General features: G+C 40.1%; 1 protein-coding gene across 2 annotated transcripts in view; it reads right to left on the minus strand.

Annotated features, from left to right (window-relative positions):
- Nucleotides 1–24268, minus strand: part of LOC124718642 (collagen alpha-1(I) chain-like) — a 268769-nt gene that overhangs the window by 86736 nt on the left and 157765 nt on the right. For both annotated transcript variants that reach the window (XM_047244268.1, XM_047244267.1), the window contains 5 exons: nucleotides 23461–23585; nucleotides 20098–20304; nucleotides 17304–17402; nucleotides 9662–9770; nucleotides 2786–2973 (listed from right to left, as the gene is read on the minus strand). In XM_047244268.1, the coding sequence (XP_047100224.1) occupies nucleotides 2786–2973; nucleotides 9662–9770; nucleotides 17304–17402; nucleotides 20098–20304; nucleotides 23461–23585 (728 nt within the window). The remainder of the gene's footprint in view (nucleotides 1–2785; nucleotides 2974–9661; nucleotides 9771–17303; nucleotides 17403–20097; nucleotides 20305–23460; nucleotides 23586–24268) is intronic.

The following is a 24268-nucleotide window of genomic DNA, read 5'->3' on the forward strand; positions in this document are numbered from 1 at the left end:
AACAACAAATTTCAAAAGTGAATATATACAGGGTGTTACAAAAAGGTATGGCCAAACTATCAGGAAACATTCCTCACACACAAAGAAAGAAAATATGTTATGTGGGGATGTGTCCAAAAATGCTTACTTTCCATTTTAGAGCTCATTTTATTACTTCTCTTCAAATCACATTAATCATGGAATGGAAACACACAGCAACAGAACGTACCAGTGTGACTTCAAACACTTTGTTACAGAAAATGTTCAAAATGTCCTCCGTCAGGGAGGATACATGCATCCACCCTCCGTCGCATGGAATCCCTGATGCAGCCCTGGAGTATGGCGTACTAAAGCACAGCCGCCCACAATACGAGCATGAAGAGTCTCTACATTTGGTACCGGGGTTGTGTAGACAAGAGCTTTCAAATGCCCCCATAAATGAAAGTCAAGAGGGTTGATGTCAGGAGAGCATGGAGCTCATGGAATTGGTCCGCCTCTACCAATCCATCGGCCACCGAATCTGTTGTTGAGAAGTGTACGAACACTTCGACTGAAGTGTGCAGGAGCTCCATCGTGCATGAACCTCATGTTGTGTCGTACTTGTAAAGGCACATGTTCTAGCAGCACAGGTAGAGTATCGCATACGAAATCATGATAACGTGCTCCATTGAGTGTAGGTGGAAGGACATACTGACGAAACTAAAATGAGCTCTAACATGGAAATTAGGTGTTTCTGGACACATGTCCACATAACATCTTTTCTTTATTTGTGTGTGAGGAATGTTTCCTGAAAGTTTGGCCGTACCTTTTTGTAACACCCTGTATACTGTGAGGTTACTGTGAGGATCCCTAGATCCTTAAATAGATGTCTGCAGGATGACCGTGGGTGGGCTCCAGCAGTTATTCTGATTATACGTTTTTGAGCAATGAATACTTTTCTACTCAACAATGAATTACCCCAGAATATGATGCCATACGAAAGCAGTGAATGAAAGTAGGCATAGTAAGCTAATTTACTGAGATTCTTATCACCAAAATTTGCAACAACCCTAATAGCAAACGTAGCTGAACTCAGACGTTTCAGCAGACCATCAATGTGTTGCTTTCAGTTTAGCCTCTCATCAATGGACACACCTAAAAATTTTGATAATCTACCTTAGCTACAGACTTTTGTTCAAAGTCTATATTTACTACTGGAGTTGTGCCATTTACTGTACAGAACTGTATATACTGTGTTCTATCAAATTTTAAAGAGAGTCCGTTTGCTGAGAACCACTTAATAATTTTGTGAAAAACATCATTTACAATTACATCAATTAGTTCTTGGTTTTGGATGTTATTACTATACTTGTATCATCAGCAAAAAGAACTAACTTTACATCTTCATCAATGTGGAATGGTAAGTCATTAATGTATATCAAGAACCGTGTGGGACCCCGTACTTGATAGCCCCCCAGTTTGAGGAATCAGCTGTTGTTTTAACATTACATGAACCACTTATTTCAACTTTCTGCATTCTTCCAGTGAAGTATAAATTCAACCATTTGTGCACTGCCCCCCTCAAACCATAATGATTTAGCTTATCTAAAAGAATTCCACGATTTACACAATCAAAGGCCTTTGAGAGAAACATTCATAAATTCCATTATTTTGTGATATAGTTCTGTGGACATCACCACTCTTTAACTATCAAAAGTCAGTAACAGGACTCTTATCAAAATTTGATTGATTCTATCTAACTGAAAGTTAACTGGTCTTTTAACCTAAAGATTCATGAGGAAAACCTTGTAATAATGTCCATCTATGGTCTTCTCAATAGTGTATTTAATTCACCAATGTACACTTCAAAGCACTGCTTCATAAAGAGGGCTTGAGCAGGTTTATGTTGGATTGATGGTTTGTGACGTCAATACACCAGAAAAACAAATCTTTTAGAGGTCATAGAAGATTTTGCAAATTTTGCTGACTTCTGTTGCATGTAATAAAGTAATTGTTTAGATGGAGGATTTCAGAGGTGTGAAGCAGGGATACGATGTTTCTTCTCTACTATTCAACCCATATGTTGAAGAAGCAACACAGGAAACATAAAAAAAGTTCAGAAGTGACATTAATAAACAGGGAGAAATAATATAAATGGTAAGATTTGCTGGTGGCATTGCTATCATCAGTAATGGCAAGGAAGAATTACAGGACCTGGTAATGCAATGAACATTCTATGAAGAACAGAATAAGGATTGAGAGTAAACCAAACGACAAAAATTGCAGTAGTTTAAAAGAAACACGCCTTGTGCATACATAAGGCATCATCAGTGGGTATCCTGAAGTATTACAAGATTTTTTTCTTTTGGAGATATAGGTTATAGCTGTAAAACAGTTCATGTAAGTTTTTATAATAAAATAGAAAGGTATTTACACAGCAGTGTAACACATTATTTGTAAGCAAAATAGCATTCTTTCAAGTGGAACATTGGTTGAAAGATTGCAGTTTTTCTTGTGGTCACTCTCTTTTCAAAACACAGCACTGTAACTGAAATTTTCTGTGTATGGAGTGTCACTGGTTTTTGTGTTACCAACTTTCTCAGTTTCTGCTTTCAACTTTTTTTTTCTTTTCTCAACTGCAAGCTTTCAACCAGGTGTGTTAAAATGAAGCAAATAAGTGTGAATTGCAGCACAGTCCCATAGATGTAAATGGGCAGAGAACAACTCAGTTATAGCCTCCCAGTCAATACTGGCACAGAACTTTGGCAAGTACACACAAGATGAGGAGATGGTTTTAATACGTGCAGTCCTAGACTGTTCCACTTACTGGACTCCCTTTCATTCCAGGTTGTCCAGGGCTGCCAGACAGTCCGGGAGGTCCCCTCGCTCCAGGGAATCCAGGAGGTCCGGGGAGTCCCGCCGTCCCGGGGCTGCCCTTCTCTCCTGCCGAGCCGTCCTTCCCCGGTGGTCCAGGCACTCCAGACTCACCCGGCTGTCCGGGACGGCCTGCCTCTCCTGCAAAGAAATTGAGCCTCTGTCTGGATATGTTTATTCACTGATTCATAGTGTTCTGTAAATCCCATCAAATGGAGATTCTCCATGTATGTGGAATCAGTTAAGGTATACATTAGCAAAAAACAAAGAACTCAGAGAAGCTTAATGTGTACAATATATTAGCAAGAAACTCTACTGCTTAATGCTATGTATGCTATCTGATTAAACTTATCTGGACACCTACTAGTGGACAATTCCCTTTATGATGGCTCGAAATCTACTGGGGACACTTTCAATGAGGTCTCTGAATGTCAGTGGAGGAACGGCAGCACAATCTTCCTTAAAAGAACCAGAGAATGTAGTGATGTTGGACACTGAGGTATGGAGCAAAGTCAACATTCTAAGTTAAATCTAAGGCATTCCACTGGATTCAGATCGGAACGCTGGGCAGGCTAGTCCACTTCTGGAATGTTATTTTTCACAAAGCATTGCCTCACAGATGCTGCTTTATGAAAGGACGCATTGCGCCGTGCACTTCACTGTGGTTTGCAGAGTGTATATGTAGACACAGATGCAGATTTTCCTACTAAAACAAGCAACTAACATCTCCAAACTATTCTAACAAGGGAACCTCCCCATTGCACCCCCCTCAGATTTAGTTATAAGTTGGCACAGTGGATAGGCCTTGAAAAACTGAACACAGATCAATTGAGAAAACAGGAAGAAGTTGTGTGGAACTGTGAAAAAATAAGCAAAGTATACAAACTGAGTAGTTCATGGGAAGATAGGCAACATCAAGGACACTGGAAACGCAGGAGCGCCATGGTCTCGTGGTAACGTGAGCAGCTGCGGAACGAAAGGTCCTTGGTTCAAATCTTCCATCGAGTGAAAAGTTTAATTTTTTATTTTCAGTTTATGTGACAAACTCTTATGTTTTCATCACTTTTTTGGGAGTGATTATCACATTCACAAGAAAACCTAAATCGGGCAAGGTAGAAGAATCTTTTTACCCATTCGACAAGTGTACAAGTTAGGTGGGTCAACAACATATTCCTGTCATGTGACGCACATGCCGTCACCAGTGTCGTATTGAATATATCAGATGTGTTTTCCTGTGGAGGAATCGGTTGACCTATGACCTTGCGATCAAATGTTTTCGGTTCCCATTGGAGAGGCACGTCCTTTCGTCTACTAATCGCACGGTTTTGCGATGCGGTCTCAAAACACAGACACTAAACTTATTACAGTGAACAGAGACGTCAATGAACGAACGGACAGATAATAACTATGCAAAAATAAAGAAAGTAAAATATTCACTCGAGGGAAGACTTGATCCAAGGACCTCTCTTTCTGCAGCTGCTCAAGCTACCACGGGATCACGGCACTCCTGAGCTGACGGTCTCCATGATGTTGCCTATGTGGCCCATGGACTGCTCAGTTTGTATATTTTGCTTATTTTTTCACAGTTCCACACAACTTCTTCCTGTTTTCTCAATTGATCTGTGTTCAGTTTATCAAGGCCTATCCACTGTGCCAACTTATAACTAAATCTGAGGGGGGCGCGATGGGGAGGTTCCCTTGTAAGTAGTGCTCAATGCTGTTAGATGTGTTCGCAACCTTCTACATTTTTGCGCAATCAGGGGACCACATCCTGACCGTGAAAAACACTGCCGTACTGTAAAACCCCGTCAGATCCATACTTCACTGTTAGCACTACCCACGATTGCAGGTAACATTCTCCAGGCATTCAACAAACCCAAACTGTGCTGGTGTACACCGCCGCCAGCACACCGTGTGGAATAGAGGTTATGAGAATATTGATAGAGGCCAATGACAGACTCACTGGAAATGCACCGCTAACGCCCTCTTGGTCACTAGTAATTAGGCAGATCGGAGGACCAGTAGCTCCAGGTAGTTTGAGTCAGTATGCTGTGTGAGTTCTAGCGTGTCACCGAGAGGGAGCTGCAGTCGCAACCTCTAGCTTAGAATCACACAGCACGTAGCAAACAGAATGGTGTTCATAGTGGACTTTCTACTTCAACAGCAGTGCAGCTACGTGGACTATACAGAAGAGAGATTGTACCAAGCTAGTTATTAATTGTGTGCAGTTTGCATTACAGAATGAGGATATGGGCCACTAACCAACATTCTCTCCTTGCTTTCCACAGTACAGGTCTACAGAGACAATGCGATGACATAAAAGTGGCTAACAAGGATTCAACACAAAAGTTCCATCAGACTGCCACAATGTACAGCACGATTCATCACTCCAAATCACTCATATCCAGTCGTCCACTACCAGTCGCATCACTCTTTACACAACGCCGACTATCACTTAGCACTGCCTACAGAAATGTGCGGCTTACGAGGAGCTGCTCAATCGTTGGATCCCATTCTATTGAACTCACTGTGCACAGCTGTTGTTCTAACTGGACTGCTGGCTGCACTTTGTAGCTCACAAGTGACTCCTTCCACTGACTTCATGAAATATGTTACAGTCACACTCCACAATGCTCAATGGCCCATGCTCATCAGAACATAAGGTCTGCCCAGTCTCGGTTCAGCTGTGATTCTTCCTTTGCACGTCTGCTCGACAATCACACCAGTGACAGCTGACGTGGGCAGCTTTAGAGGGGTTGAAATATCCCTCATGGATCTGTCACTCAGGTGACATCCAATGACTAGCCACTGAGCTCTCCTGGTGGACACATTCCGCTGTTGCTGCCCATCTACTGGCAACACAATAGTCCCATCCCCCTCACCTACTTTTTCACTGGTCAATCTGCCTGCATGATACCTAGTGGTCAATCCTGCACCACGTAGGGATACAGAGGTGTTTTCCGTGGCTAGTGTGCGCTCCCCTTATTGTGATAAAGAAAACATGCAATAGAGGAGGGTACAATGTATTCTACAGGACAATATACTGTGTACAGTAACAGAACAGTTCAAAGACATCACTTGTTTGTATTGGCATGAAAACATACGTTGTCATAAAGCAGCATCTGTGAGACGAAGCACTGGACTCATATTCAGGAGGATGATGGTTCAAATCTGTGTCTGGCCATTCAGAATTAGGTATTCTGCGGTTTCTCTATGTCACTCCAGGCACATGCCAGCATCGTTGATTTGAAAGGGCACAGACAACTCGCTTTCCCATCCTTTTGACATCCGAGCTCATGCTTCACATCTAGCAACCAAACTGTCAACAGGACACTGAACTCAAATTTTCCTCACTTCATTTCTTCCTGCAAGACAACAGTTTGTGGACAATAACACTCATGTAATGGATTTGGCTGCCCGGAGTCCTGACCAAAATCCAATGGAACACCTTTAGGACGAGTTAGAATGTCGACTTCATTCCAGGACCCAGCGCCCCACATCACTATCTTCTCCGGTTTCAACCCTCAAGAGAGAATGGGCTGCCATTTCTCCACATACATTCAGACACCTTGCTCAAAGTGTCCCCTGTAGGGTTCAAGCAGCCATAAAGGTGAAGGATGAACAGTGGAAACATGCCTTATTAGCGTCCACTAGTATCTGTGCAGATACTTTTGATAAGACGGTGTATTTGCCGTGTAAGTAACAAAACTTTTCAATATTTCAATTCAAATATTAAGATAATCTATGTTAGAACATCTTTAGATGGTTTGAAGATCACATATATTGTAGTCAAACAATGGAAAATGCAGGTTGGAATGTAACAATATTATGAAGAGGAGAGTTGCTACTCACCATATAGTGGAGATGCTGAGTCACAGATAGGCACAACAAAATGACTGTCACAAATAAATATTGTGACAGTCTTTTTGTTGTGCCTATATGTGACTCAGCATCTCTGCTATACAGGGAGTAGCAACTTGCCTTTTCATAATATTGTTATGTTGTAGTCAAGAGGTGTTTAAAAGTCAAGCTGAACATTGCTGAGACTTTTATTCCACTGTAGATGAGGAGCAAAAATACTGCCATTGCACCAGGCACGTGTTCTTCATTTCATCCACTATGAACCTCAATGGCCATTCCATCATATTCTTGTGGAAGGCCTTAGCAAAATGCACTAACAGTAGTTATGTACGAGGGACCTTGCACCGAAGATGGTGGCCCGAATATTCGCAAGTGTAGTATGAGGCAGGGGGCGAGGGGAGGTGGGTAGGGGGGGGGGGGTGTATTTGTGACATTTGACATAGCTAGTGCAATATTAGAACTGAAGCACATGATCAGCAACTTTCAGTAGCATATACCTTTAGAACACCAACATGTTTCACACTGCCTCGGTTTAAAAACATGTGGACCCAATTTCATGGGCACAGCAAAAATATAAAGGTATTTGACTAGTAAGGATAGATGCTGAAGTAATGAATTACAATTTGAATTAAGTGTTTGGCTGCTTGAGACCATCTGGTACCACATTTGTAGCCTGGCTGTCATGTTTTGGCTGAGGTGGTCGCCACTAGCAATCGCCTTTACAGTCTGCAGTTTTGGGCATTGCACAACAAAATGATAAACAATGGAAAATCCAGGATGGACTGCAGCAATATTATGAAAATGATAGTTGCTACTCACCATATATTGGAGATACTGATTCGCAGATGGGCAGAACAAAAAGACTGTCAGAAAGTGAGCTTTCGGCCAAGAAGTCCTTTGTTGGAAACAGGCAACACACACACACACACACACACACACACACACACACACACACACACACAGAATGCAAATGCGACTCTCACACAGATGAGGCAGCAGCCAGAGACTGTGGTCATGTTTGAGAGAGTTGCGTTTGTGTGTGTTTGTGTTGTCTATTTCCAATGAAGGACTTGTTAGCCAAAATCTCTCTTTCTGACAGTCTTTTTGTTGCACCCACCTGTGACTCAGTATCTTCACTATATGGTCAATAGCAACTATCCTTTTCATAATATTGCCATAACAAAATGCATGTTTTCAGCCTTTCTCTTGTATTGCTGTTTAGTCAATGCTTTCAAAAAGGATTACTATAGTGATTGTGAGTTTGAAATTGAATTTAGCAGCTGAGAAAGTGAAGATAAATGTGACATTACTTGATTAGAAACTGAAAGTGATGGCAGTTCATCTGTTGGATGACAAGTGCTCACCAGTGGTACGTGATAAATACATCCTCTTGCTCCAGCCAGCCCCTCCCAGATTTATATTCACAGGAAACTATTGTGAATTACGTGGTTAGACTTCATAGCTACACAGAAACTAAAAAATGATTTGAAGTTTCAGGATATTTTAGTCAAACTCCATTGCATGAGTATACTCAAGATTTTATTATTGATGATCTTCAAAATTTTGTAACTCATTATTTTGAGCTTTAAAAGCTGTTTTTACATGTCTATATGTAATGTCTTTCATTATATGATGTTTTTACTTAATGAAGAAGCATAATTTTTTGGAGAATAATTTGAAAAAAGGAAGAAAAGAAAGAGAAATTGTTGAGTTAAGGAATTAAATACAGAACAACTGAAGTCAACCATACTATGTGTTTGAGAGGTCCCCAAACTTTCTTGAATTTATATGACTTGGAAAACAAACAGTTGTTTCATTACTGTCCCTGCTTTGAAATTGAAAAATGTATTGCTACCAGTATCATATTGTTTTAGATGTGGAGCCACGACTGATGTGAGTGGATGCTACACTTTTGAGAAGGGATTAGTGGTGTGTATGTAGGTGCACAAACATTCACAGACTAGGCAAACAATGAAAGAGATAGTGAATGTGTTTAGAGATTGCATCCTTGCTTGATTGGGAGAAACATACTTTTGTTTCAGGTAGTGTCAAAGACACACTGTGCACAATAGAAAACATGAGAGAAAACACATGCTGCAATCACTCAGTTGACAGAGCAGTCAGTCTCCAATGAAAGTGATCACGAGAGAGCAACTGAACTTCAAGTATTGTGGACAATAATGTGTGACCACACTACACAAGATCTGAAACTGTAAGGAGTGAGACCAACTTCTGTGAATGACTTATTTGACAACAATGTGGAGCACCAAGTTGCACTGTTGACACAATTTTCATATGCCGTGTCTCATTCAAATAAGTTACTGTGTAATATATCGTAGTTCACAAAGAAGGAATGTGATTTTCTTGTCTAAGAAAACTCTCCATTATGCACAAGAGTTGAAAGGGAAGGCACCACATGGTACATTACAGGCCAGGAAGTCATCATGATAACTTTTTTTGAAATGAAAGGTGAATTAAAATTCTTATTTCGACATGTTGAAAATTAGGTTAACATTTCAGCTCAAAGACAAGAGAATCGTGAATGAAGATTGGTTACAGTAGTACAGAGTGCCAGCACAATTTGCTATTCATGTGAATTCCTTTTTTGAGGCCACTGGATTGGTCATGATTTGGCAATATCTTTCAATTAACTGCTCCTTTCTTCTCCTTTGTTCTCTAACAATTCCTTGAATTTAATTCACTTGCAATAAATATACTGACCTCTATTTCTTCTTGCAGCTTCATACCTCTGTTCCTGATGAACATTTTTAGCAATTTGTTCTTTCATATACTGGGCATCTAACACATCTCCTCAGTAATTGGGAATGTACAGAAAATATTGGGAGATGATAGAGTATTTGCAGGAGTGTGTGTTGATCGTGTATGTGCACTCTTTCTAACAATCCTATCTTAGGAATATTTCACAATTTGAACAATGCTCAGGTCAAAGAAGCAGTAAGAACAGTACCTCTTGGCCCTTGAAGTCCTTGGCTTCCTTTCGGACCTGGATGTCCTAGGTCTCCTTTGGCACCAGGATTTCCAGGGAACCCAGGTGGTCCGGGTTTTCCAATGGCTCCCTGTCAATAAAAATAAGTGTTTTATGCTAATATAAATGCAGGTTGCTGACTGCTAACTATCAAGGCAAGCAATTCTCAATGCATACAGTTTCCTTCCTTCCAATTTGGAGTTTGTACCCTACTAAGAATGAGCTCCCTCGAGAAGGACCATTAGTTCAGTTTGATCACTCTTAGGTTGATGCTGAGGCTGTGGCTAATATACAGGGTGAGTCAGGTATGTGTTTTGATGGGTGATTAGAATTACTGGTTCCGAACAAAAACCTTATGTGGACATCTGCCCTTTCCGAATGGTTTCTGAGATAATGTACATTTCTATATGTATTATTCATTGTAATGATCCCTCTGGCTCCTACCCCTGTAACTGCCCCCGGTGTAAAACCTGTCCCATGCACCCTCCCACCACCACCTATTCCAGTCCTGTAACCCGGAAGGTGTACACGATCAAAGGCAGAGCCACGTGTGAAAGCACCCACGTGATTTACCAACTGACCTGCCTACACTGTGAAGCGTTCTATGTGGGAATGACCAGCAACAAACTGTCCATTCGCATGAATGGACACAGGCAGACAGTGTTTGTTGGTAATGAGGATCACCCTGTGGCTAAACATGCCTTGGTGTACGGCCAGCACATCTTGGCACAGTGTTACACCGTCCGGGTTATCTGGATACTTCCCACTAACACCAACCTGTCAGAACTCCGGAGATGGGAACTTGCCCTTCAGCATATCCTTTCTTCTCGCTATCCGCCAGGCCTCAATCTCCGCTAATTTCTAATTTCTATTTGCCGCCGCTCATACCTCACCTGTCTTTCAACTTCATCTTTGCCTCTGTACATCCGCCCCGACTGACATCTCTGCCCAAACTCTTTGCCTTTACAAATGTCTGCTTGTGTCTGTGTATGTGTGGATGGATATGTGTGTGTGTGCGAGTGTATACCTGTCCTTTTTTCCCCCTAAGGTAAGTCTTTCCGCTCCCGGGATTGGAATGACTCCTTACCCTCTCCCAAAACCCATATCCTTTTGTCTTTCCTTCTCCTTCCCTCTTTCCTGACGAGGCAACCATTGGTTGCGAAAGCTAGAATTTTGTGTGTATGTTTGTGTTTGCTTGTGTGTCTATCGACCTGCCAGCGCTTTTGTTTGGTAAGTTTCATCATCTTTCTTTTTAGATGTATTATTCATTGTCATTATTTACAACATACCACCGTAATACAGACAAAGTTGGGATGAACATTTTGATACAGGATGCTTGTGGTCTATCAAGTCAGAAAACTACCTAAAACTGGCCTACAAAAAGTACCTAAGCTACAACACATGCAAGTCACGCAAGATTTTCAAAATTCCCGCGATCCCTCCACACAAACTGTTAGTCCTAGACAAAAAATAAATAGCACCTTTTTTGTAGCAAATTTAATTTAGTTTAATTGTGTACAGAGATGCATTTTTTTCTTTTTGGACCGTGTGGTTCTCAAGTTATTAAAGAAAAACATACAAAAGTGATATTTTAAAGGTGTTCTATCTCAGAAAACATTTGCAATAGGGCATATGTCCATATGAAGTTTTTTGTTCAGAATCATTAATACTGTCACATCTCACCCTGTATACTGAGAAACACTGACACGCTGTTTTTCAAAGTGACAAACATAGTGGAATAGTAGATGTGGAAATTGATGTATGCTATCACGACAAAATCCGAATGTTTTTGACACATTGTATGAGAGTATGCTTAAAACTAATGCCTCAACTTTTTCAGTGCAAACTCTTAAATCTTTCTAAACAAAATGAACATTATTAACATTCTACATCTTTATTCTCCACGTTGACATATATGCAGCCCTCTGTCACTAAAGAATTCCGAATTGTTGTGTGTAACATGGTAAAAACTATGTTGGGGATGAGAAACAGTGTGCTGTAATTAAGTTTCAGATTTGAAGAGTTAGTCCCCTCATGCAGCACCCTATCCTTCAGTGTGACAATGACAGACTACAGATAAGTGCTGTGACATCTGCAACAATCCAGCACCTTGAAGGATAGTGATGAAGCGGTGCAAGCAGAGGTCCACATTCAACAGTGAAGATATCAACAAACTGGTCTCTCGTCAGGAGAAATGTGTTTATTGCCAGGGTAACTATGTTGCGAAGTGAATATTTGGGAAGAATAAAGATGTAGAACTTTAATAAAGCTTGTTTCAGATAAAAAGTGTTAAGAGTTTTCACATAAAAAAATCAGAGGCATTACTTTTCAGCACAACCTCGTATTTATCTGTCGCACAAAAGAGGTAGTGTAAATATAATGTTACATATCAATACTGACACAAACAAATCAAGAGACAAATAGAGTATTAGAGTTTGCAGTTTAAAATATATTTTCTTCAGGCACAATGAAAAAAATAGATGCCTTATCGTCCCAGATGCTATATCTACTAGCTTCTTCTGATGCAGCTGAAAGATATAGTGATACAGTTGAACGAAAATATGGAAGACTGTATTACAAACCATTTCTCAGAAGCTATGTTTCATAATCTCTCACAACCTGTCCAAGAATCCCAGTGTGTACCACTGAACCTGCACATTTATTCCAACACATATTTCTGATCTGCAATGGCACGGATGGTCATATTCATCTTGATCTGAAAGCACCACTTTTTGTGTCTGTGTTTGTTTCAACAAATCAATATCTATTCAAACAATTCTGTTTTGAGCAAATAGAATTTTCTAATTCATTACAGGGTGTAGTGTTGTTTTCCATCATCAGTAGGTACTCATTATTTTTGTGCCGAATGACAAATGCCATCAAAAGGGAGAAGAAGTACAAAAGCCAAACACATCATAGATTCTTAATTGTATCAACAAAAAACTTGTCACCATACTGCTCAGTGCTATTCACACTTACCCTGTTCAAATTTAATTGAGAGAATTACAAAGAAATCTGCTATGCTTAAAAAAAGGCTGCTAGCTTCTCAGTTTTATTACATTGCAGCTATTTATTTGCAATCAGTAGCTCAGTATTTCCTTGACACCTGTGGTATTTTTTGAAGAAAATAGTTCCTTAATTCTGTAAATACTGAGTGCTCAATGCAGTACATTAATGCATGGTGTGAAGGAGTTCTTGATTTCAAAAATAAGTATCTTGAAAACTAAGCTCGATTGATGAGCGCAATAAAAGGTATGTTTATTGTGTAAGCTGTAACTGTCTTACACAGAACATTCAAAATAGTTCAAAAAACTGCTAACAGATAGTGCTGTAAGCTGTGCAGGGTGTGCAACATCACTGTGCATAATTATACTCATCCTCTGCAAACAGTCTTTGCAGTCGGAACACAATATTTTTGGTGTCCACCACACACAGTATGTAAATGGCATTAACAAACAGTGGAATCTACCATCAGATCATGTAGCATTCCAACAGAAATGGATTCAAACTCTTCCAGCATGGCATGACAGTTCTGGTAGACAGTGTCTTTCAATGTGCCTCAAGAAACTAGTCACAAAGAGTCAGACTGGGTGAAAATGGAGGCCAATCCATACCTTCCCTAGTTAATTTGCAATACTCTAAAGCAAGGACTAGTCCTAAACTATTCATGAAGAAAGCAAAACACTTGTTACGTGCAATGTTGTCTGGCATCTAGCACGAACCACTCAGTCCCCGGTCAATTCTCCCATACTAGCTACGTGGTGACAAACTGTGCCAAATTGCAATGGAACATTCACTAGTGATCGTTTATCATATGAAAGAAGGGCCAATAATGCCTCAGCTGCATACCACAGCCCAATCATTAATTTTGGAAGAATACAGTGGTTCCAATTCACACAAATGGGGACTTTTGGAACCACAAAGCCACAAGTTTTGTTTATTCATGACTCCATTAAGGTGGAAGTATCATTCATCTGTGAACCAGATGCCACCAACATCAAATCCTTCATTATAAACCACTGTAAGAATTTGGTTCACACAGTCAGCCCTCTGTCACACAGCTGTTACAGGTATGGTCTGACTGCTTTGGATTCTGGATGGGAACACATGCAGATTCTGTCTCAGCATTTTCTGCCTACTGCATAGCTTCAAATAAGTCTCCATTGAAATTCTTCAAACAGAGTTTCTTAGATGTTGCCTGATAATTCTAGAAATTTTGACAAAAGTTTCAGAAGTAACAGAATTTTACCAGGAGGATAGGTGATCAATGGCATGACACATTTTTTAGTAAAACACACAAATTTATGCTACAGAAATCCTTGAAAAATGGGGGAAAGAGACATGGTTCAATATTCAATATACAGAGTGTCTCACAAAGTGGTTTACCCTGTTCAAACTTCAATAACTGAGAAGGTATTAATGATAATCTGAACCAGTTGTGATTATATGGCATTTTCATGACTGCTGTGTGTTGCCATTCATTTGTTTATTTTCAGTTAACAGAAACTACACATAAATAACAAGGTGTCTGGAAACTTGTCCTTGGACCAAAGAAAGTGGATTTTAAAGTGTTATCAGAAGTGTGAAAACATGAAAGAAGTAGTGACAATAGCAGGCAGAGTTTGAAACAATAACAAAATTACACACCAAATTTGAGAGGGAAACAAGTGTGGGTGATCTGAGGAAGGAACGGTGTGGCAGGAAGAAATCAGTTGTGGATGAAAGGTGCATGGACCCAGAGTTACAAACTAACACAAGATCCCCTAAGGAGGTCATATGGCAAGCCACACATGAATCAGGTGTAAGCAAATCAAATATAAACTGCATTTTAAAGCAAGTGAAGCAGAAACCCCACATTCCCAGATCGCTTCACATGATGACTGACGATGATCCAGATAGGTGCCTCAAATTTTGTACACAGATTTGTGATAATCAACAAATGACTGCCATCACTGTTTGGTCTGATGAGGCGACATTTAAATTGCAGGGAATTATCAGTCACCATAACTGTCTACTGCACAAGAGATAATCCTCATGTTACGGAGGAATAAGCCATTAATATTCCTGGATTATCAGAGTGGTGTGGTAGGTATGTCTGTCAGAGGATTTGTGGGATCATTCTTTTTTGAAGGAACATTGTAAAGTACTTTACCATGTAGCAGCAACCAATTTACCAGATGTTCACCAACAGTACTGAGATGATGACTGTTCTTTTCAAAAAGATGGTACATGTTACATTAACATTGTGACATGTGGCAGTACCTGGATGAAATATTTATTGAGACATGGATAGGACAACAAGGAAGTGTTGAGTTTCCATTCAGAACTCCCAGTCTCTTACTGCTAGACTTTTTTCTGTAGTGAACTGTGAATGACGCCATCTATGCCACAAAACCACATACGTTGGATAACATGGGAGGGGCAATTGTGATTGCCCGTGAAATTATTCCAATGGCAACCGTAACACACGTGTACCTATCTGTTTTGAAGTGTTGCCAACACTGTATTGCTGCCAATGGGACACTCTTAACATCTTCAACAGTAAAAAATCATCAGTAATGTCATGACCATCAATGTGTTTTAAAAATTCACAATTTTTGTTATTTTTGCTTTCATTACTAAAGTTCAAACAGTGTAACCCCTTTGTGGGGTGCCCTGAATTTAGAAATTCAGTATGTTTACCATTATTTTTTAGACTTATTTGTGTATAAATTAGTTGCATTTTGGCACTAGACTGTTTGTAGATGAGAGGAACTGAACTACTGAAATGGTTTCTTTACAATTTGTATATTTCAAAGGTCACTGGACATTTCACGATTTTTTTGTGTAGGGTGAATTAGTGGTCAGCAAAGCAAATTGTTTCAAATGTTTCCTTTGTTTATGCTGAACTTGCTGACTTACTTATGAGTGTGTGATGTTTACGTCTTCATTATAAATCTTTAAATGTGATAACGGCAGCAATTCATAAAATGACACTTGACTTTTTGACGTGTTACAATAACGATGCTGACGATTTTCTAAGCAAGATAATAAGTGGGGATGAGACTAGGGCCATTTATGGAAGTCCCTCAGTCAAATCAGCAATGGAATGGAGGAACATTGCGTCACCAGTAGAGACTAAAGCCAAGCAAATCTTGACATCTGAAAAAGTTTTGGAGCAGATAGGGCATTCTACTGACACATCTTTTATTGCAAAGTGAAACAATCAATGCAAATGTGTACTTTGAGATGCTTATGAAACTCTGTCACTCAATACACAATTAACAGCACACTAAGCTCTCAAATGGTATTGTTTTGATTTGTAGCAACACATCACATCACAATGTGAATAAGAATGGACAAAACTTACAGGACTTTGCATGTAGCCAGTCTGACCATCCTCCATACAGCCCTGACTTCACCATAGCAATTTCCATCTCTTTTTGCACCAAAAAACATTCCTTGATGGTCAAGAGTAAGGCATTCAAAAACTTGTTACATGCAATGACAAGTGTCTATGAAATGGTGGGAGATTGTTTAAGGTTTTCTAGTTTTGAGCAATAAACAGTTTTCTGTATCTTTATTGCTTTGTTTTTATAACCAAACAAAACTTATATTCTGGATGAGACCTGAGTCTCTTATTTTTATTTACACATCTAGTTCCTGAGGACCAAAATGAGGTGCGGAACATGTCAGTACACGAAATTAGAATGTAAAAGTAATAATATATAAAACTAAAATGTTTATGAACCCCAAAAAGTCAAGCCATAAGTTTAAGAACTGCAATCTACAACATAACATAAGATTCAGCTTAATTTTTCAAGGAACTCCTCAGGAGGATAGAAGGAGTGGCCCACAAGGAAACTCTTCAGTTTCCATTCGACAGCGTTTGGATTATTGCTAAGATTTTTGAATTCTTATGGTAGCTTATTGAAAATGGATGCAGCAGTATACTGCACACCTTTCTGATCAAGACTTAAGGAAGTGTGATTGAAATGCAGGTTGGATATCTACCGACTATTAACTGAGTGAAAGCTGCTAATTTTTGGGAATAATCTGATATTGTTAACAAGAAATGACAGTAAAGGATATATATATATTGAAAGGCCAGCGTCAAAATAGCCAGACTAGCCAGAACAGGGGTTGACAAGAGGTTCACAAACTCATGCCACTTGTTGCCCAAACTGTCCGTTTCTGAGTCAACAACATCCTTTTAGAATGGGAAGAGTTACCCCAAAATATAATACAATATGATATAAGCAAATGAAAATGAGCAAAAGAGACTAATTTTCATGTTGAACGATCACTTACTTCAGATATCACCTGAATAGTAGAAATGGTAGCATTAAGTCTTTGAACAAGATCCTAAACATGGGCTTTCCACGACAGTTTACTATCTATCTGAACACCTAGAAATCTAAACTGCTCACTTTGACTAATCATATGTCCATTCTGTGAAATTAAAATGTCGAGTTTTGTTGAACTGTGCAAGCCTAGAATAACATACCATCTTCAACAGCTAGGTATTTAATAAATTATAGACACACCTATGGTAGCCTGATGTGCTAAAATAATCATCTCCAATTAAAAGCACTGTTGCAACTGTACGTTTTGTTGTAGATGGGAGGGTGTATCAGAAACTCACCGGAGGGCCTGGTGGTCCCGAAATTCCATCAATCCCCCTGAGGCCAGGAGGTCCCGGGGGACCCTCTCGCCCTCTCTCGCCTCTTGGTCCGGCCGGACCCTGAAACAGACAGAACATAGCAGCTGATGACATTGGAAAACAGCAATAATTAATTTTAATTTACTCATTCTATTATGCAGTACTAAGTTATGTCTTACACAAAGTAACATGTACATACGCACACGCACGTGCGTGGGCACTGACACACACACACACACACACACACACACACACACACACATGCAAAGAATACTGTATGCAATCTGAGGGTTGAAGTTGTAAATTAAGTAACACACTTGCTAATTCTTTCTTTAAATTTTTGCTAGCTGGCACATTATGTTTTGAGCCTCACTTAATGACAGTTAAGATTTCTGTAAGTGGCATTTCAACTACTGTTACAGTTTTTAACCAGTAAAGATCAAAATACTTGCTCAAACAGTTTATGGGAGTACTGCTGGTCCATAGTGTCCAACAGGCACAATATTTTGGTGATCAGACGTGTCGCCATTGACAGGTGCGCTGACGAAGTGCGCACCTGTCGATGGCAACCTGTCTGATCGCCAAAATTTTGTGCCCGTTGGACACAGTGGACTGGCACACCCGTGGACTGTTTGAGCGAGAAATATGCTGGGAGACACTGAAGAATCACATCAAAATACTTCATTAGGGTACCGCAAATGCTTATGTTTAGCTGACATGGTGCACCCTTTGTGTCTTTGGGCTGACATGTGGCTATTGTGAGTCTGGACACTTTTTCAGTATGGAATGAGAATGTAGGTTTAGAGAATGAGTCACGTAGTCACATCAGGGGGGTAGAAATCGGTAATTCAGTAATCAGTAATTCATACAGTAGGGCCAACAAAACAGGACAGATATGTAATAAAGTCATGAGTATTTGGTAAAGTTTGATTTTTTTTAAAGTTTTACATTCCTGGTAACATCAACTACAGGGTGTTACAAAAAGGTACGGCCAAACTTTCAGGAAACATTCCTCACACACAAATAAAGAAAAGATGTTATGTGGACATGTGTCCGCAAATGCTTAATTTCCATGTTAGAGCTCATTTTAGTTTCGTCAGTATGTACCGTACATCCTCGATTCACTGCCAGTTGGCCCAATTGAAGGAAGGTAATGTTGACTTCGCTGCTTGTGTTGACATGCGACTCATTGCTCTACAGTACTAGCATCAAGCACATCAGCACGTAGCATCAACAGGTTAGTGTTCATCACGAATGTGGTCTTGCAGTCAGTGCAATGTTTACAAATGTGGAGTTGGCAGATGCCCATTTGATGTACAGATTAGCATGGGGTAATAGCCGTGGCGCAGTACGTTTGTATCGAGACAGATTTCCAGAACGAAGGTGTCCCAGCAGGAAGACGTTCGAAGCAATTGATCGGCATCTTAGGGAGCACCGAACATTCCAGCCTATGACTCACGACTGGGGAAGACCTAGAACAATGAGGACACCTGCAGGCACTATCAGCAGCTGATTGGCCTCCACGGGTACACTTCTGCGAATGGTTCATCCAACAATGTGTCAATCCTCATTTCAGTGCAAATGTTCTCTTTACAGATGAGGCTTCATTCCAATGTGATCAAATTGTAAATTTTCACAATCAACATGTGTGGGCTGATGAGAATCCGCACGCAATTGTGCAATCACATCATCAACACAGATTTTCTGTGAACATTTAGACAGGCATTGTTGGTGATGTCTTGATTGGGCCCCATGTTCTTCCACCTATGCTCAATGGAGCACGTTATCATGATTTCATACGGGATACTCTACCTGTGCTGCTAGAACATGTGCCTTTACAAGTACGACACAACATGTCGTTCATGCACGATGGAGCTCCTGCACATTTCAGTCGAAGTGTTCGTACGCTTCTCAACAACAGATTTGGTGACCAATGAATTGGTGGAGGCGGACCAATTCCATGGCCTCCACACTCTCCTGACCTCAACCCTCTTGACTTTCATTTATGGGGGCATTTGAAAGCTCTTGTCTACGCAATCCCGGTACCAAATGTAGAGACTCTTCGTGCTTGTATTGTGGACGGCTGTGATACAATACGCTATTCTCCAGGGCTGCATCAGTGAATCAGGGATTCCATGCGACGGAGGGTGGATGCGCGTATCCTCGCTAACGGAGGACATTTTGAACATTTCCTGTAACAAAGTGTTTGAAGTCACACTCGTACGTTCTGTTGCTGTGTGTTTCCATTCCATGATTAATGTGATTTGAAGAGAAGTAATAAAATGAGTAAGCATTTCCAGACACATGTCCACATAACATATTTTCTTTCTCTGTGTGTGTGAGGAATGTTTCCTGAAAGTTTGGCCGTACCTTTTTGTAACACCCTGTATATCAAGTGTTTTAAGTATTGTGAGGTATTGTAGATAAATCAACTTTTTGTTGTATTTAATTAAGATTCTGCTGAGATGCAGTGCTGTAATTACAATAAATAGATTTTCAAGCAAGTTTAGTAAATTTTCTATGAATGACTTAGAAAATTGGCATCTGGATACTGACCTTCACATTTTATAAACACGAAGAAAATCTATGAGTGCTTATCTGTAACGTCCCCTCATAATAGATGTGTTGTGCTGTTGCACGAGTGTCACAGTATCCTTGTCATTCATACCTAAATACTTGAGTACTGCACCCCTTCTACCACTACATTAATTAACCATTTGCCCCACCTTCTACACCTGCCCGCCCTAACAGTTTCGTGCCAGCTCGTGCGACTCACCATCGGACCGATGGGACCCATGGGCCCTGTGGTGCCCTGTGCGCCCTTCTCGCCACTGGGGCCCTGCTCGCCCTTAGCTCCGTCCAGTCCAGGGAAGCCGCGGTGCCCTTTGATGCCCGGAAGACCCGGCATCCCCGGCAGACCCCTGGGTCCCGGGGGACCGGCCGATCCGGGCTGTCCCGCCTCTCCGTCGTCACCTTGCTCTCCCTGCAAAATTCCATTTTACGTACTTCTTGTACGGGTTCTTGTCAATTTAATTAAAGTTAATATTTGAACAAGTATTACATCAAAATACTGTACCCAAATGAACAATTCTGTTAAAGAGAAATTTTTTAACACTGAATATAAATTTAAGTAAGATTGTTGGTACCTGGGTACATAGCCTCAAAATAATCATCTTGAGGCTGAAACTCTTTTGTCTGTTTTTGCTTTAACAATACATATGTTTCTGAAAGTATTTGTATGGAGTGTAGCCATGTATGGAAGTGAAACAAGGACAATAACTAGTTTGGACAAGAAGAGAATCGAAGCTTTCGAAATGTGGTGCTACAGAAGAATGCTGAAGATAAGGTGGGTAGATCACGTAACTAATGAGGAGGTATTGAATAGGATTGGGGAGAAGAGAAGTTTGTGGCACAACTTGACTAGAAGAAGGGATCGGTTGGTAGGACATGTTCTGCGACATCGAGGGATCACCAGTTTAGTATTGGAGGGCAACGTGGAGGGTAAAAATCGTAGAGGGAGACCAAGAGATGAATACACTAAGCAGATTCAGAAGGATGTAGGTTGCAGTAGGTACTGGGAGATGAAGAAGCTTGCACAGGATAGAGTAGCATGGAGAGCTGCATCAAACCAGTCTCAGGACTGAAGACGACAACAACAACAACATGTTTTGGGTGGGGTCTGACAGAAGTGAGATGCTGCAACTGCAGTGAAACATGTCTGGGACAATAAACAAAATAGTGTTTTGCTAAAGGCGGACACCACCCAAAAACATATGTATAGGCTCAAAATATTTTTCAAAAACAACCTCTGTCTGTTATGGGCTGTAAAATTTTCAGTTTATCTGCTGTTGTCCAATTTCAACTTACTAAATACCATCAAGCAAGTTATAAACAGAACAAAAACAGGTAAAATAAAACATGTAATGTGTATGGAAAAACACCAAATGGCAGAATTAATATGAAACTCTGATAATTAATAATACACTGAAATTGAACATTAGCAAATAAACTGAAAACTGTACAGTCCCTAACAGAGAATGTTTTCTTTTGATAAAATTTAAGTATTAAGAAGTCTTAAGTGTAGGTATTTTGAGTGTAGCCATTACAGAAGTGAGATGTTTAATAATAAACACTTCAGGAAAAAACAGAATAGGAGCTTCTGAAATGTGGTGCTACAGAAGAATGCTGAAGACTAGAAGGGTTGATCCAATAGCTAATGAGGCGTTATGGCACAACTACACTACAAGATGAGATCAATTGAAAGGACACATTCTGAGGGATCATGAAATCATGAAGATGTTAATGGAGGAAAGTGTGTGTGTGTGTGTGTGTGTGTGTGTGTGTGTGGGAGGGGGGGGGGGAGATCATGTTTGTAGAGTAAGACTAAGGCTTGAATACCGTAAGCAGGTTCAAATGGATATAGATTTGCTGTAGTTATTCAGAGATGAAGAAGCTCGTACAGGATCGACTAGCGTGGAGAGCTGGATCAAACCAGTCTTTGGACTGAATACAATAGCAACACCAAAAGAAAAACACAACACAGAATGTCATAAATTATGAGACAGAATGGCTAGCTCCATAGTTCACTAGTAAGCACAATGCCAGCTCCAGCCCAAAAGATGATGAGAATAGAGTGAGAGGTTAAGATGCATTAAGAAAAATTAAACACATACTGCAATTAAGAACTAGGAGGCAAAGGAGATGAGGAAAAAATTCAGAGTGGGGGGAGGGAGGGAGGGAGGGAAGGAGAGGGGGAGAGGGGGGAGAGAGAGAGAGAGAGAGAGAGAGAGAGAGAGAGAGAGAGAGAGAGAGAGAGATGGAGGCAGTAGGGGAGGGGAGAAGAAAGATGAAAAATAAGGCATAAAGAAAAACATTAAATAAGGCATAATAAATTACTATTAATAATAATAACAATGAAAAAGGGAAATATAAGCAGAATTATATGTTAACAAAGCAAGAGAAGTCCAGGAGTGTGTCAGGAGATCACTGGAGTTCAGGGATGCTAATACTGAGTAGGAGGTTCCCCCCATGTGATGTAGGAGGCATTCAGATCCCTTGGACAGTTTTAGCAACTGGACACTACAATTTCATCATTATTTGCTGGATTCCCTCAAGTTTCAAGAATTCACTTTTATAAAATTCTTAAAGAATGTTTAAATTACATGTAGTTGTGCTTGTATCAAAGATGCAGGGTGACATGCACAAAAATTATAAATTTGAATTTCCTTGAGTGGCACTGTAATGAAGGTGACGACTTTTTTGAGCAAAATTGTCACTGGAAATAAAACATTGAGGTGTTCAGCATGAAAACTATAACTGTCTCATGAAAATGGCAGTTTAGCTGTGGTTGACAAACGAGATGTAAGATTTTTATGAAAATGGAATTAAAAAGTTACACATACATTATGATACATCCTAATACTGGTGGAAATTGTGCTGAGAAGTAGATTAAGGTACAAACTTTGAAGTAATAATAAAATTGTTTTCAAACATGCATGTGAGTTTGACCAATATAAAAATTGTATTTGCTTAAAAAATACATCATAAGACAGACTATATAAAGCATTTTTCTGTGTCAGTCACTTGTTCATTGTACCACTTTACATGTCAGTAGTTCATATCATCATCTCCAAGTGGAAAATTAGACGATATTCTTGGTATTAGTTGGAGTACAGATCACTTTTCACTCTAGCAGACCAAATGAAGAACAGCTTCCATTTCACCTTCAGCTGGCGATAAAAATGCTTTTTGGTAACAGCATTGCTAAATTTAAAAACAGAAATTATGTGATTGTGATGTGTATATACAGTTTTCTGTAAAAAATAAATAAAAAAAAACAACAACAAAAGATGAGACAAAAAGTTTTTTGCTAACCTGCCACTGTAGTGCTCTGCACTAATATCAAGAATGTAAAACCCAATTCTCCACTTGAAAACAATGGTGTGACCCACTGAAATGCACCGTATTACAATAAACAAGTAACTGATGTAGAAAATGGATTTACTTATTTCTTATTGTCAATCAGACTCCTCATAATGCCTTGCTTTATGGACAAAATAATGAAGACTGATTTTATTTCTTAGTACTTTAGCTCTTATGAGCATCCACAAGTGTCTCGACAAAACGATTGAATACTCACATCCTTTCCAGGCAGTCCCGGAAGTCCTCTCGGCCCGGGGGTTCCCGGAGGACCCACGGGTCCCGCATCTCCGGGTTCCCCTCGTACGCCTTGAAAGCCTTGTGGTCCCGGTGGCCCTGGTGGTCCTGCAAGACACACACCATGATGTACCCACCACATCTGTGTTCATCCAATCTATTCGCTGCATCAGCTGACGTGTCTCACTATTTTTGTGCTGACTTGTTTTCTTCACTTTTACACTACACTAGTTCACTTCTGCTTCCCGTGTCCCTTCAGACAACATCTCTACATTTCACAGTACATTTCCACTGGTTATAAAATCCTCTTATCACAATCCAGACATTTTTTTTTTGTGCTTGTTAGCATTCATTATATGGCAGTGGGAACAAAGTGAACACTTTGTAAAATCCATTTATCCTCCTGTGTTGGAACTAAATGTGTCACAGATGTTGTTTTGTGTGCATTTTACCATGTGTGTTTCTTAATCCAGGCAAATGAGGAACTTTGCTAACTTCAACTTGAAGTAAAGTAAAATAAAGAAGCTACCATATTTACTCGAATCTAAGCCACACTTTTTTCCGGTTTTTGTAATCCAAAAAACTGCCTGCGACTTAGAATCGAGTGCAAAGTAAGCGGAAGTTCTGAAAAATGTTGGTAGGTGCTGCCACAACTAACTTCTACCGTCGAATATATGTAGCACTACACAGGCATCAAAGTTCCTGGCAGATTAAAACTGTAGCACTACACAGGCATGAAACTTCCTGGCAGATTAAAACTGTAGCACTACACAGGCATGAAACTTCCTGGC

This window comes from Schistocerca piceifrons, chromosome 10, assembly GCF_021461385.2.
Source record: "Schistocerca piceifrons isolate TAMUIC-IGC-003096 chromosome 10, iqSchPice1.1, whole genome shotgun sequence".
Taxonomy (NCBI): Eukaryota; Metazoa; Arthropoda; class Insecta; order Orthoptera; family Acrididae; genus Schistocerca; species Schistocerca piceifrons.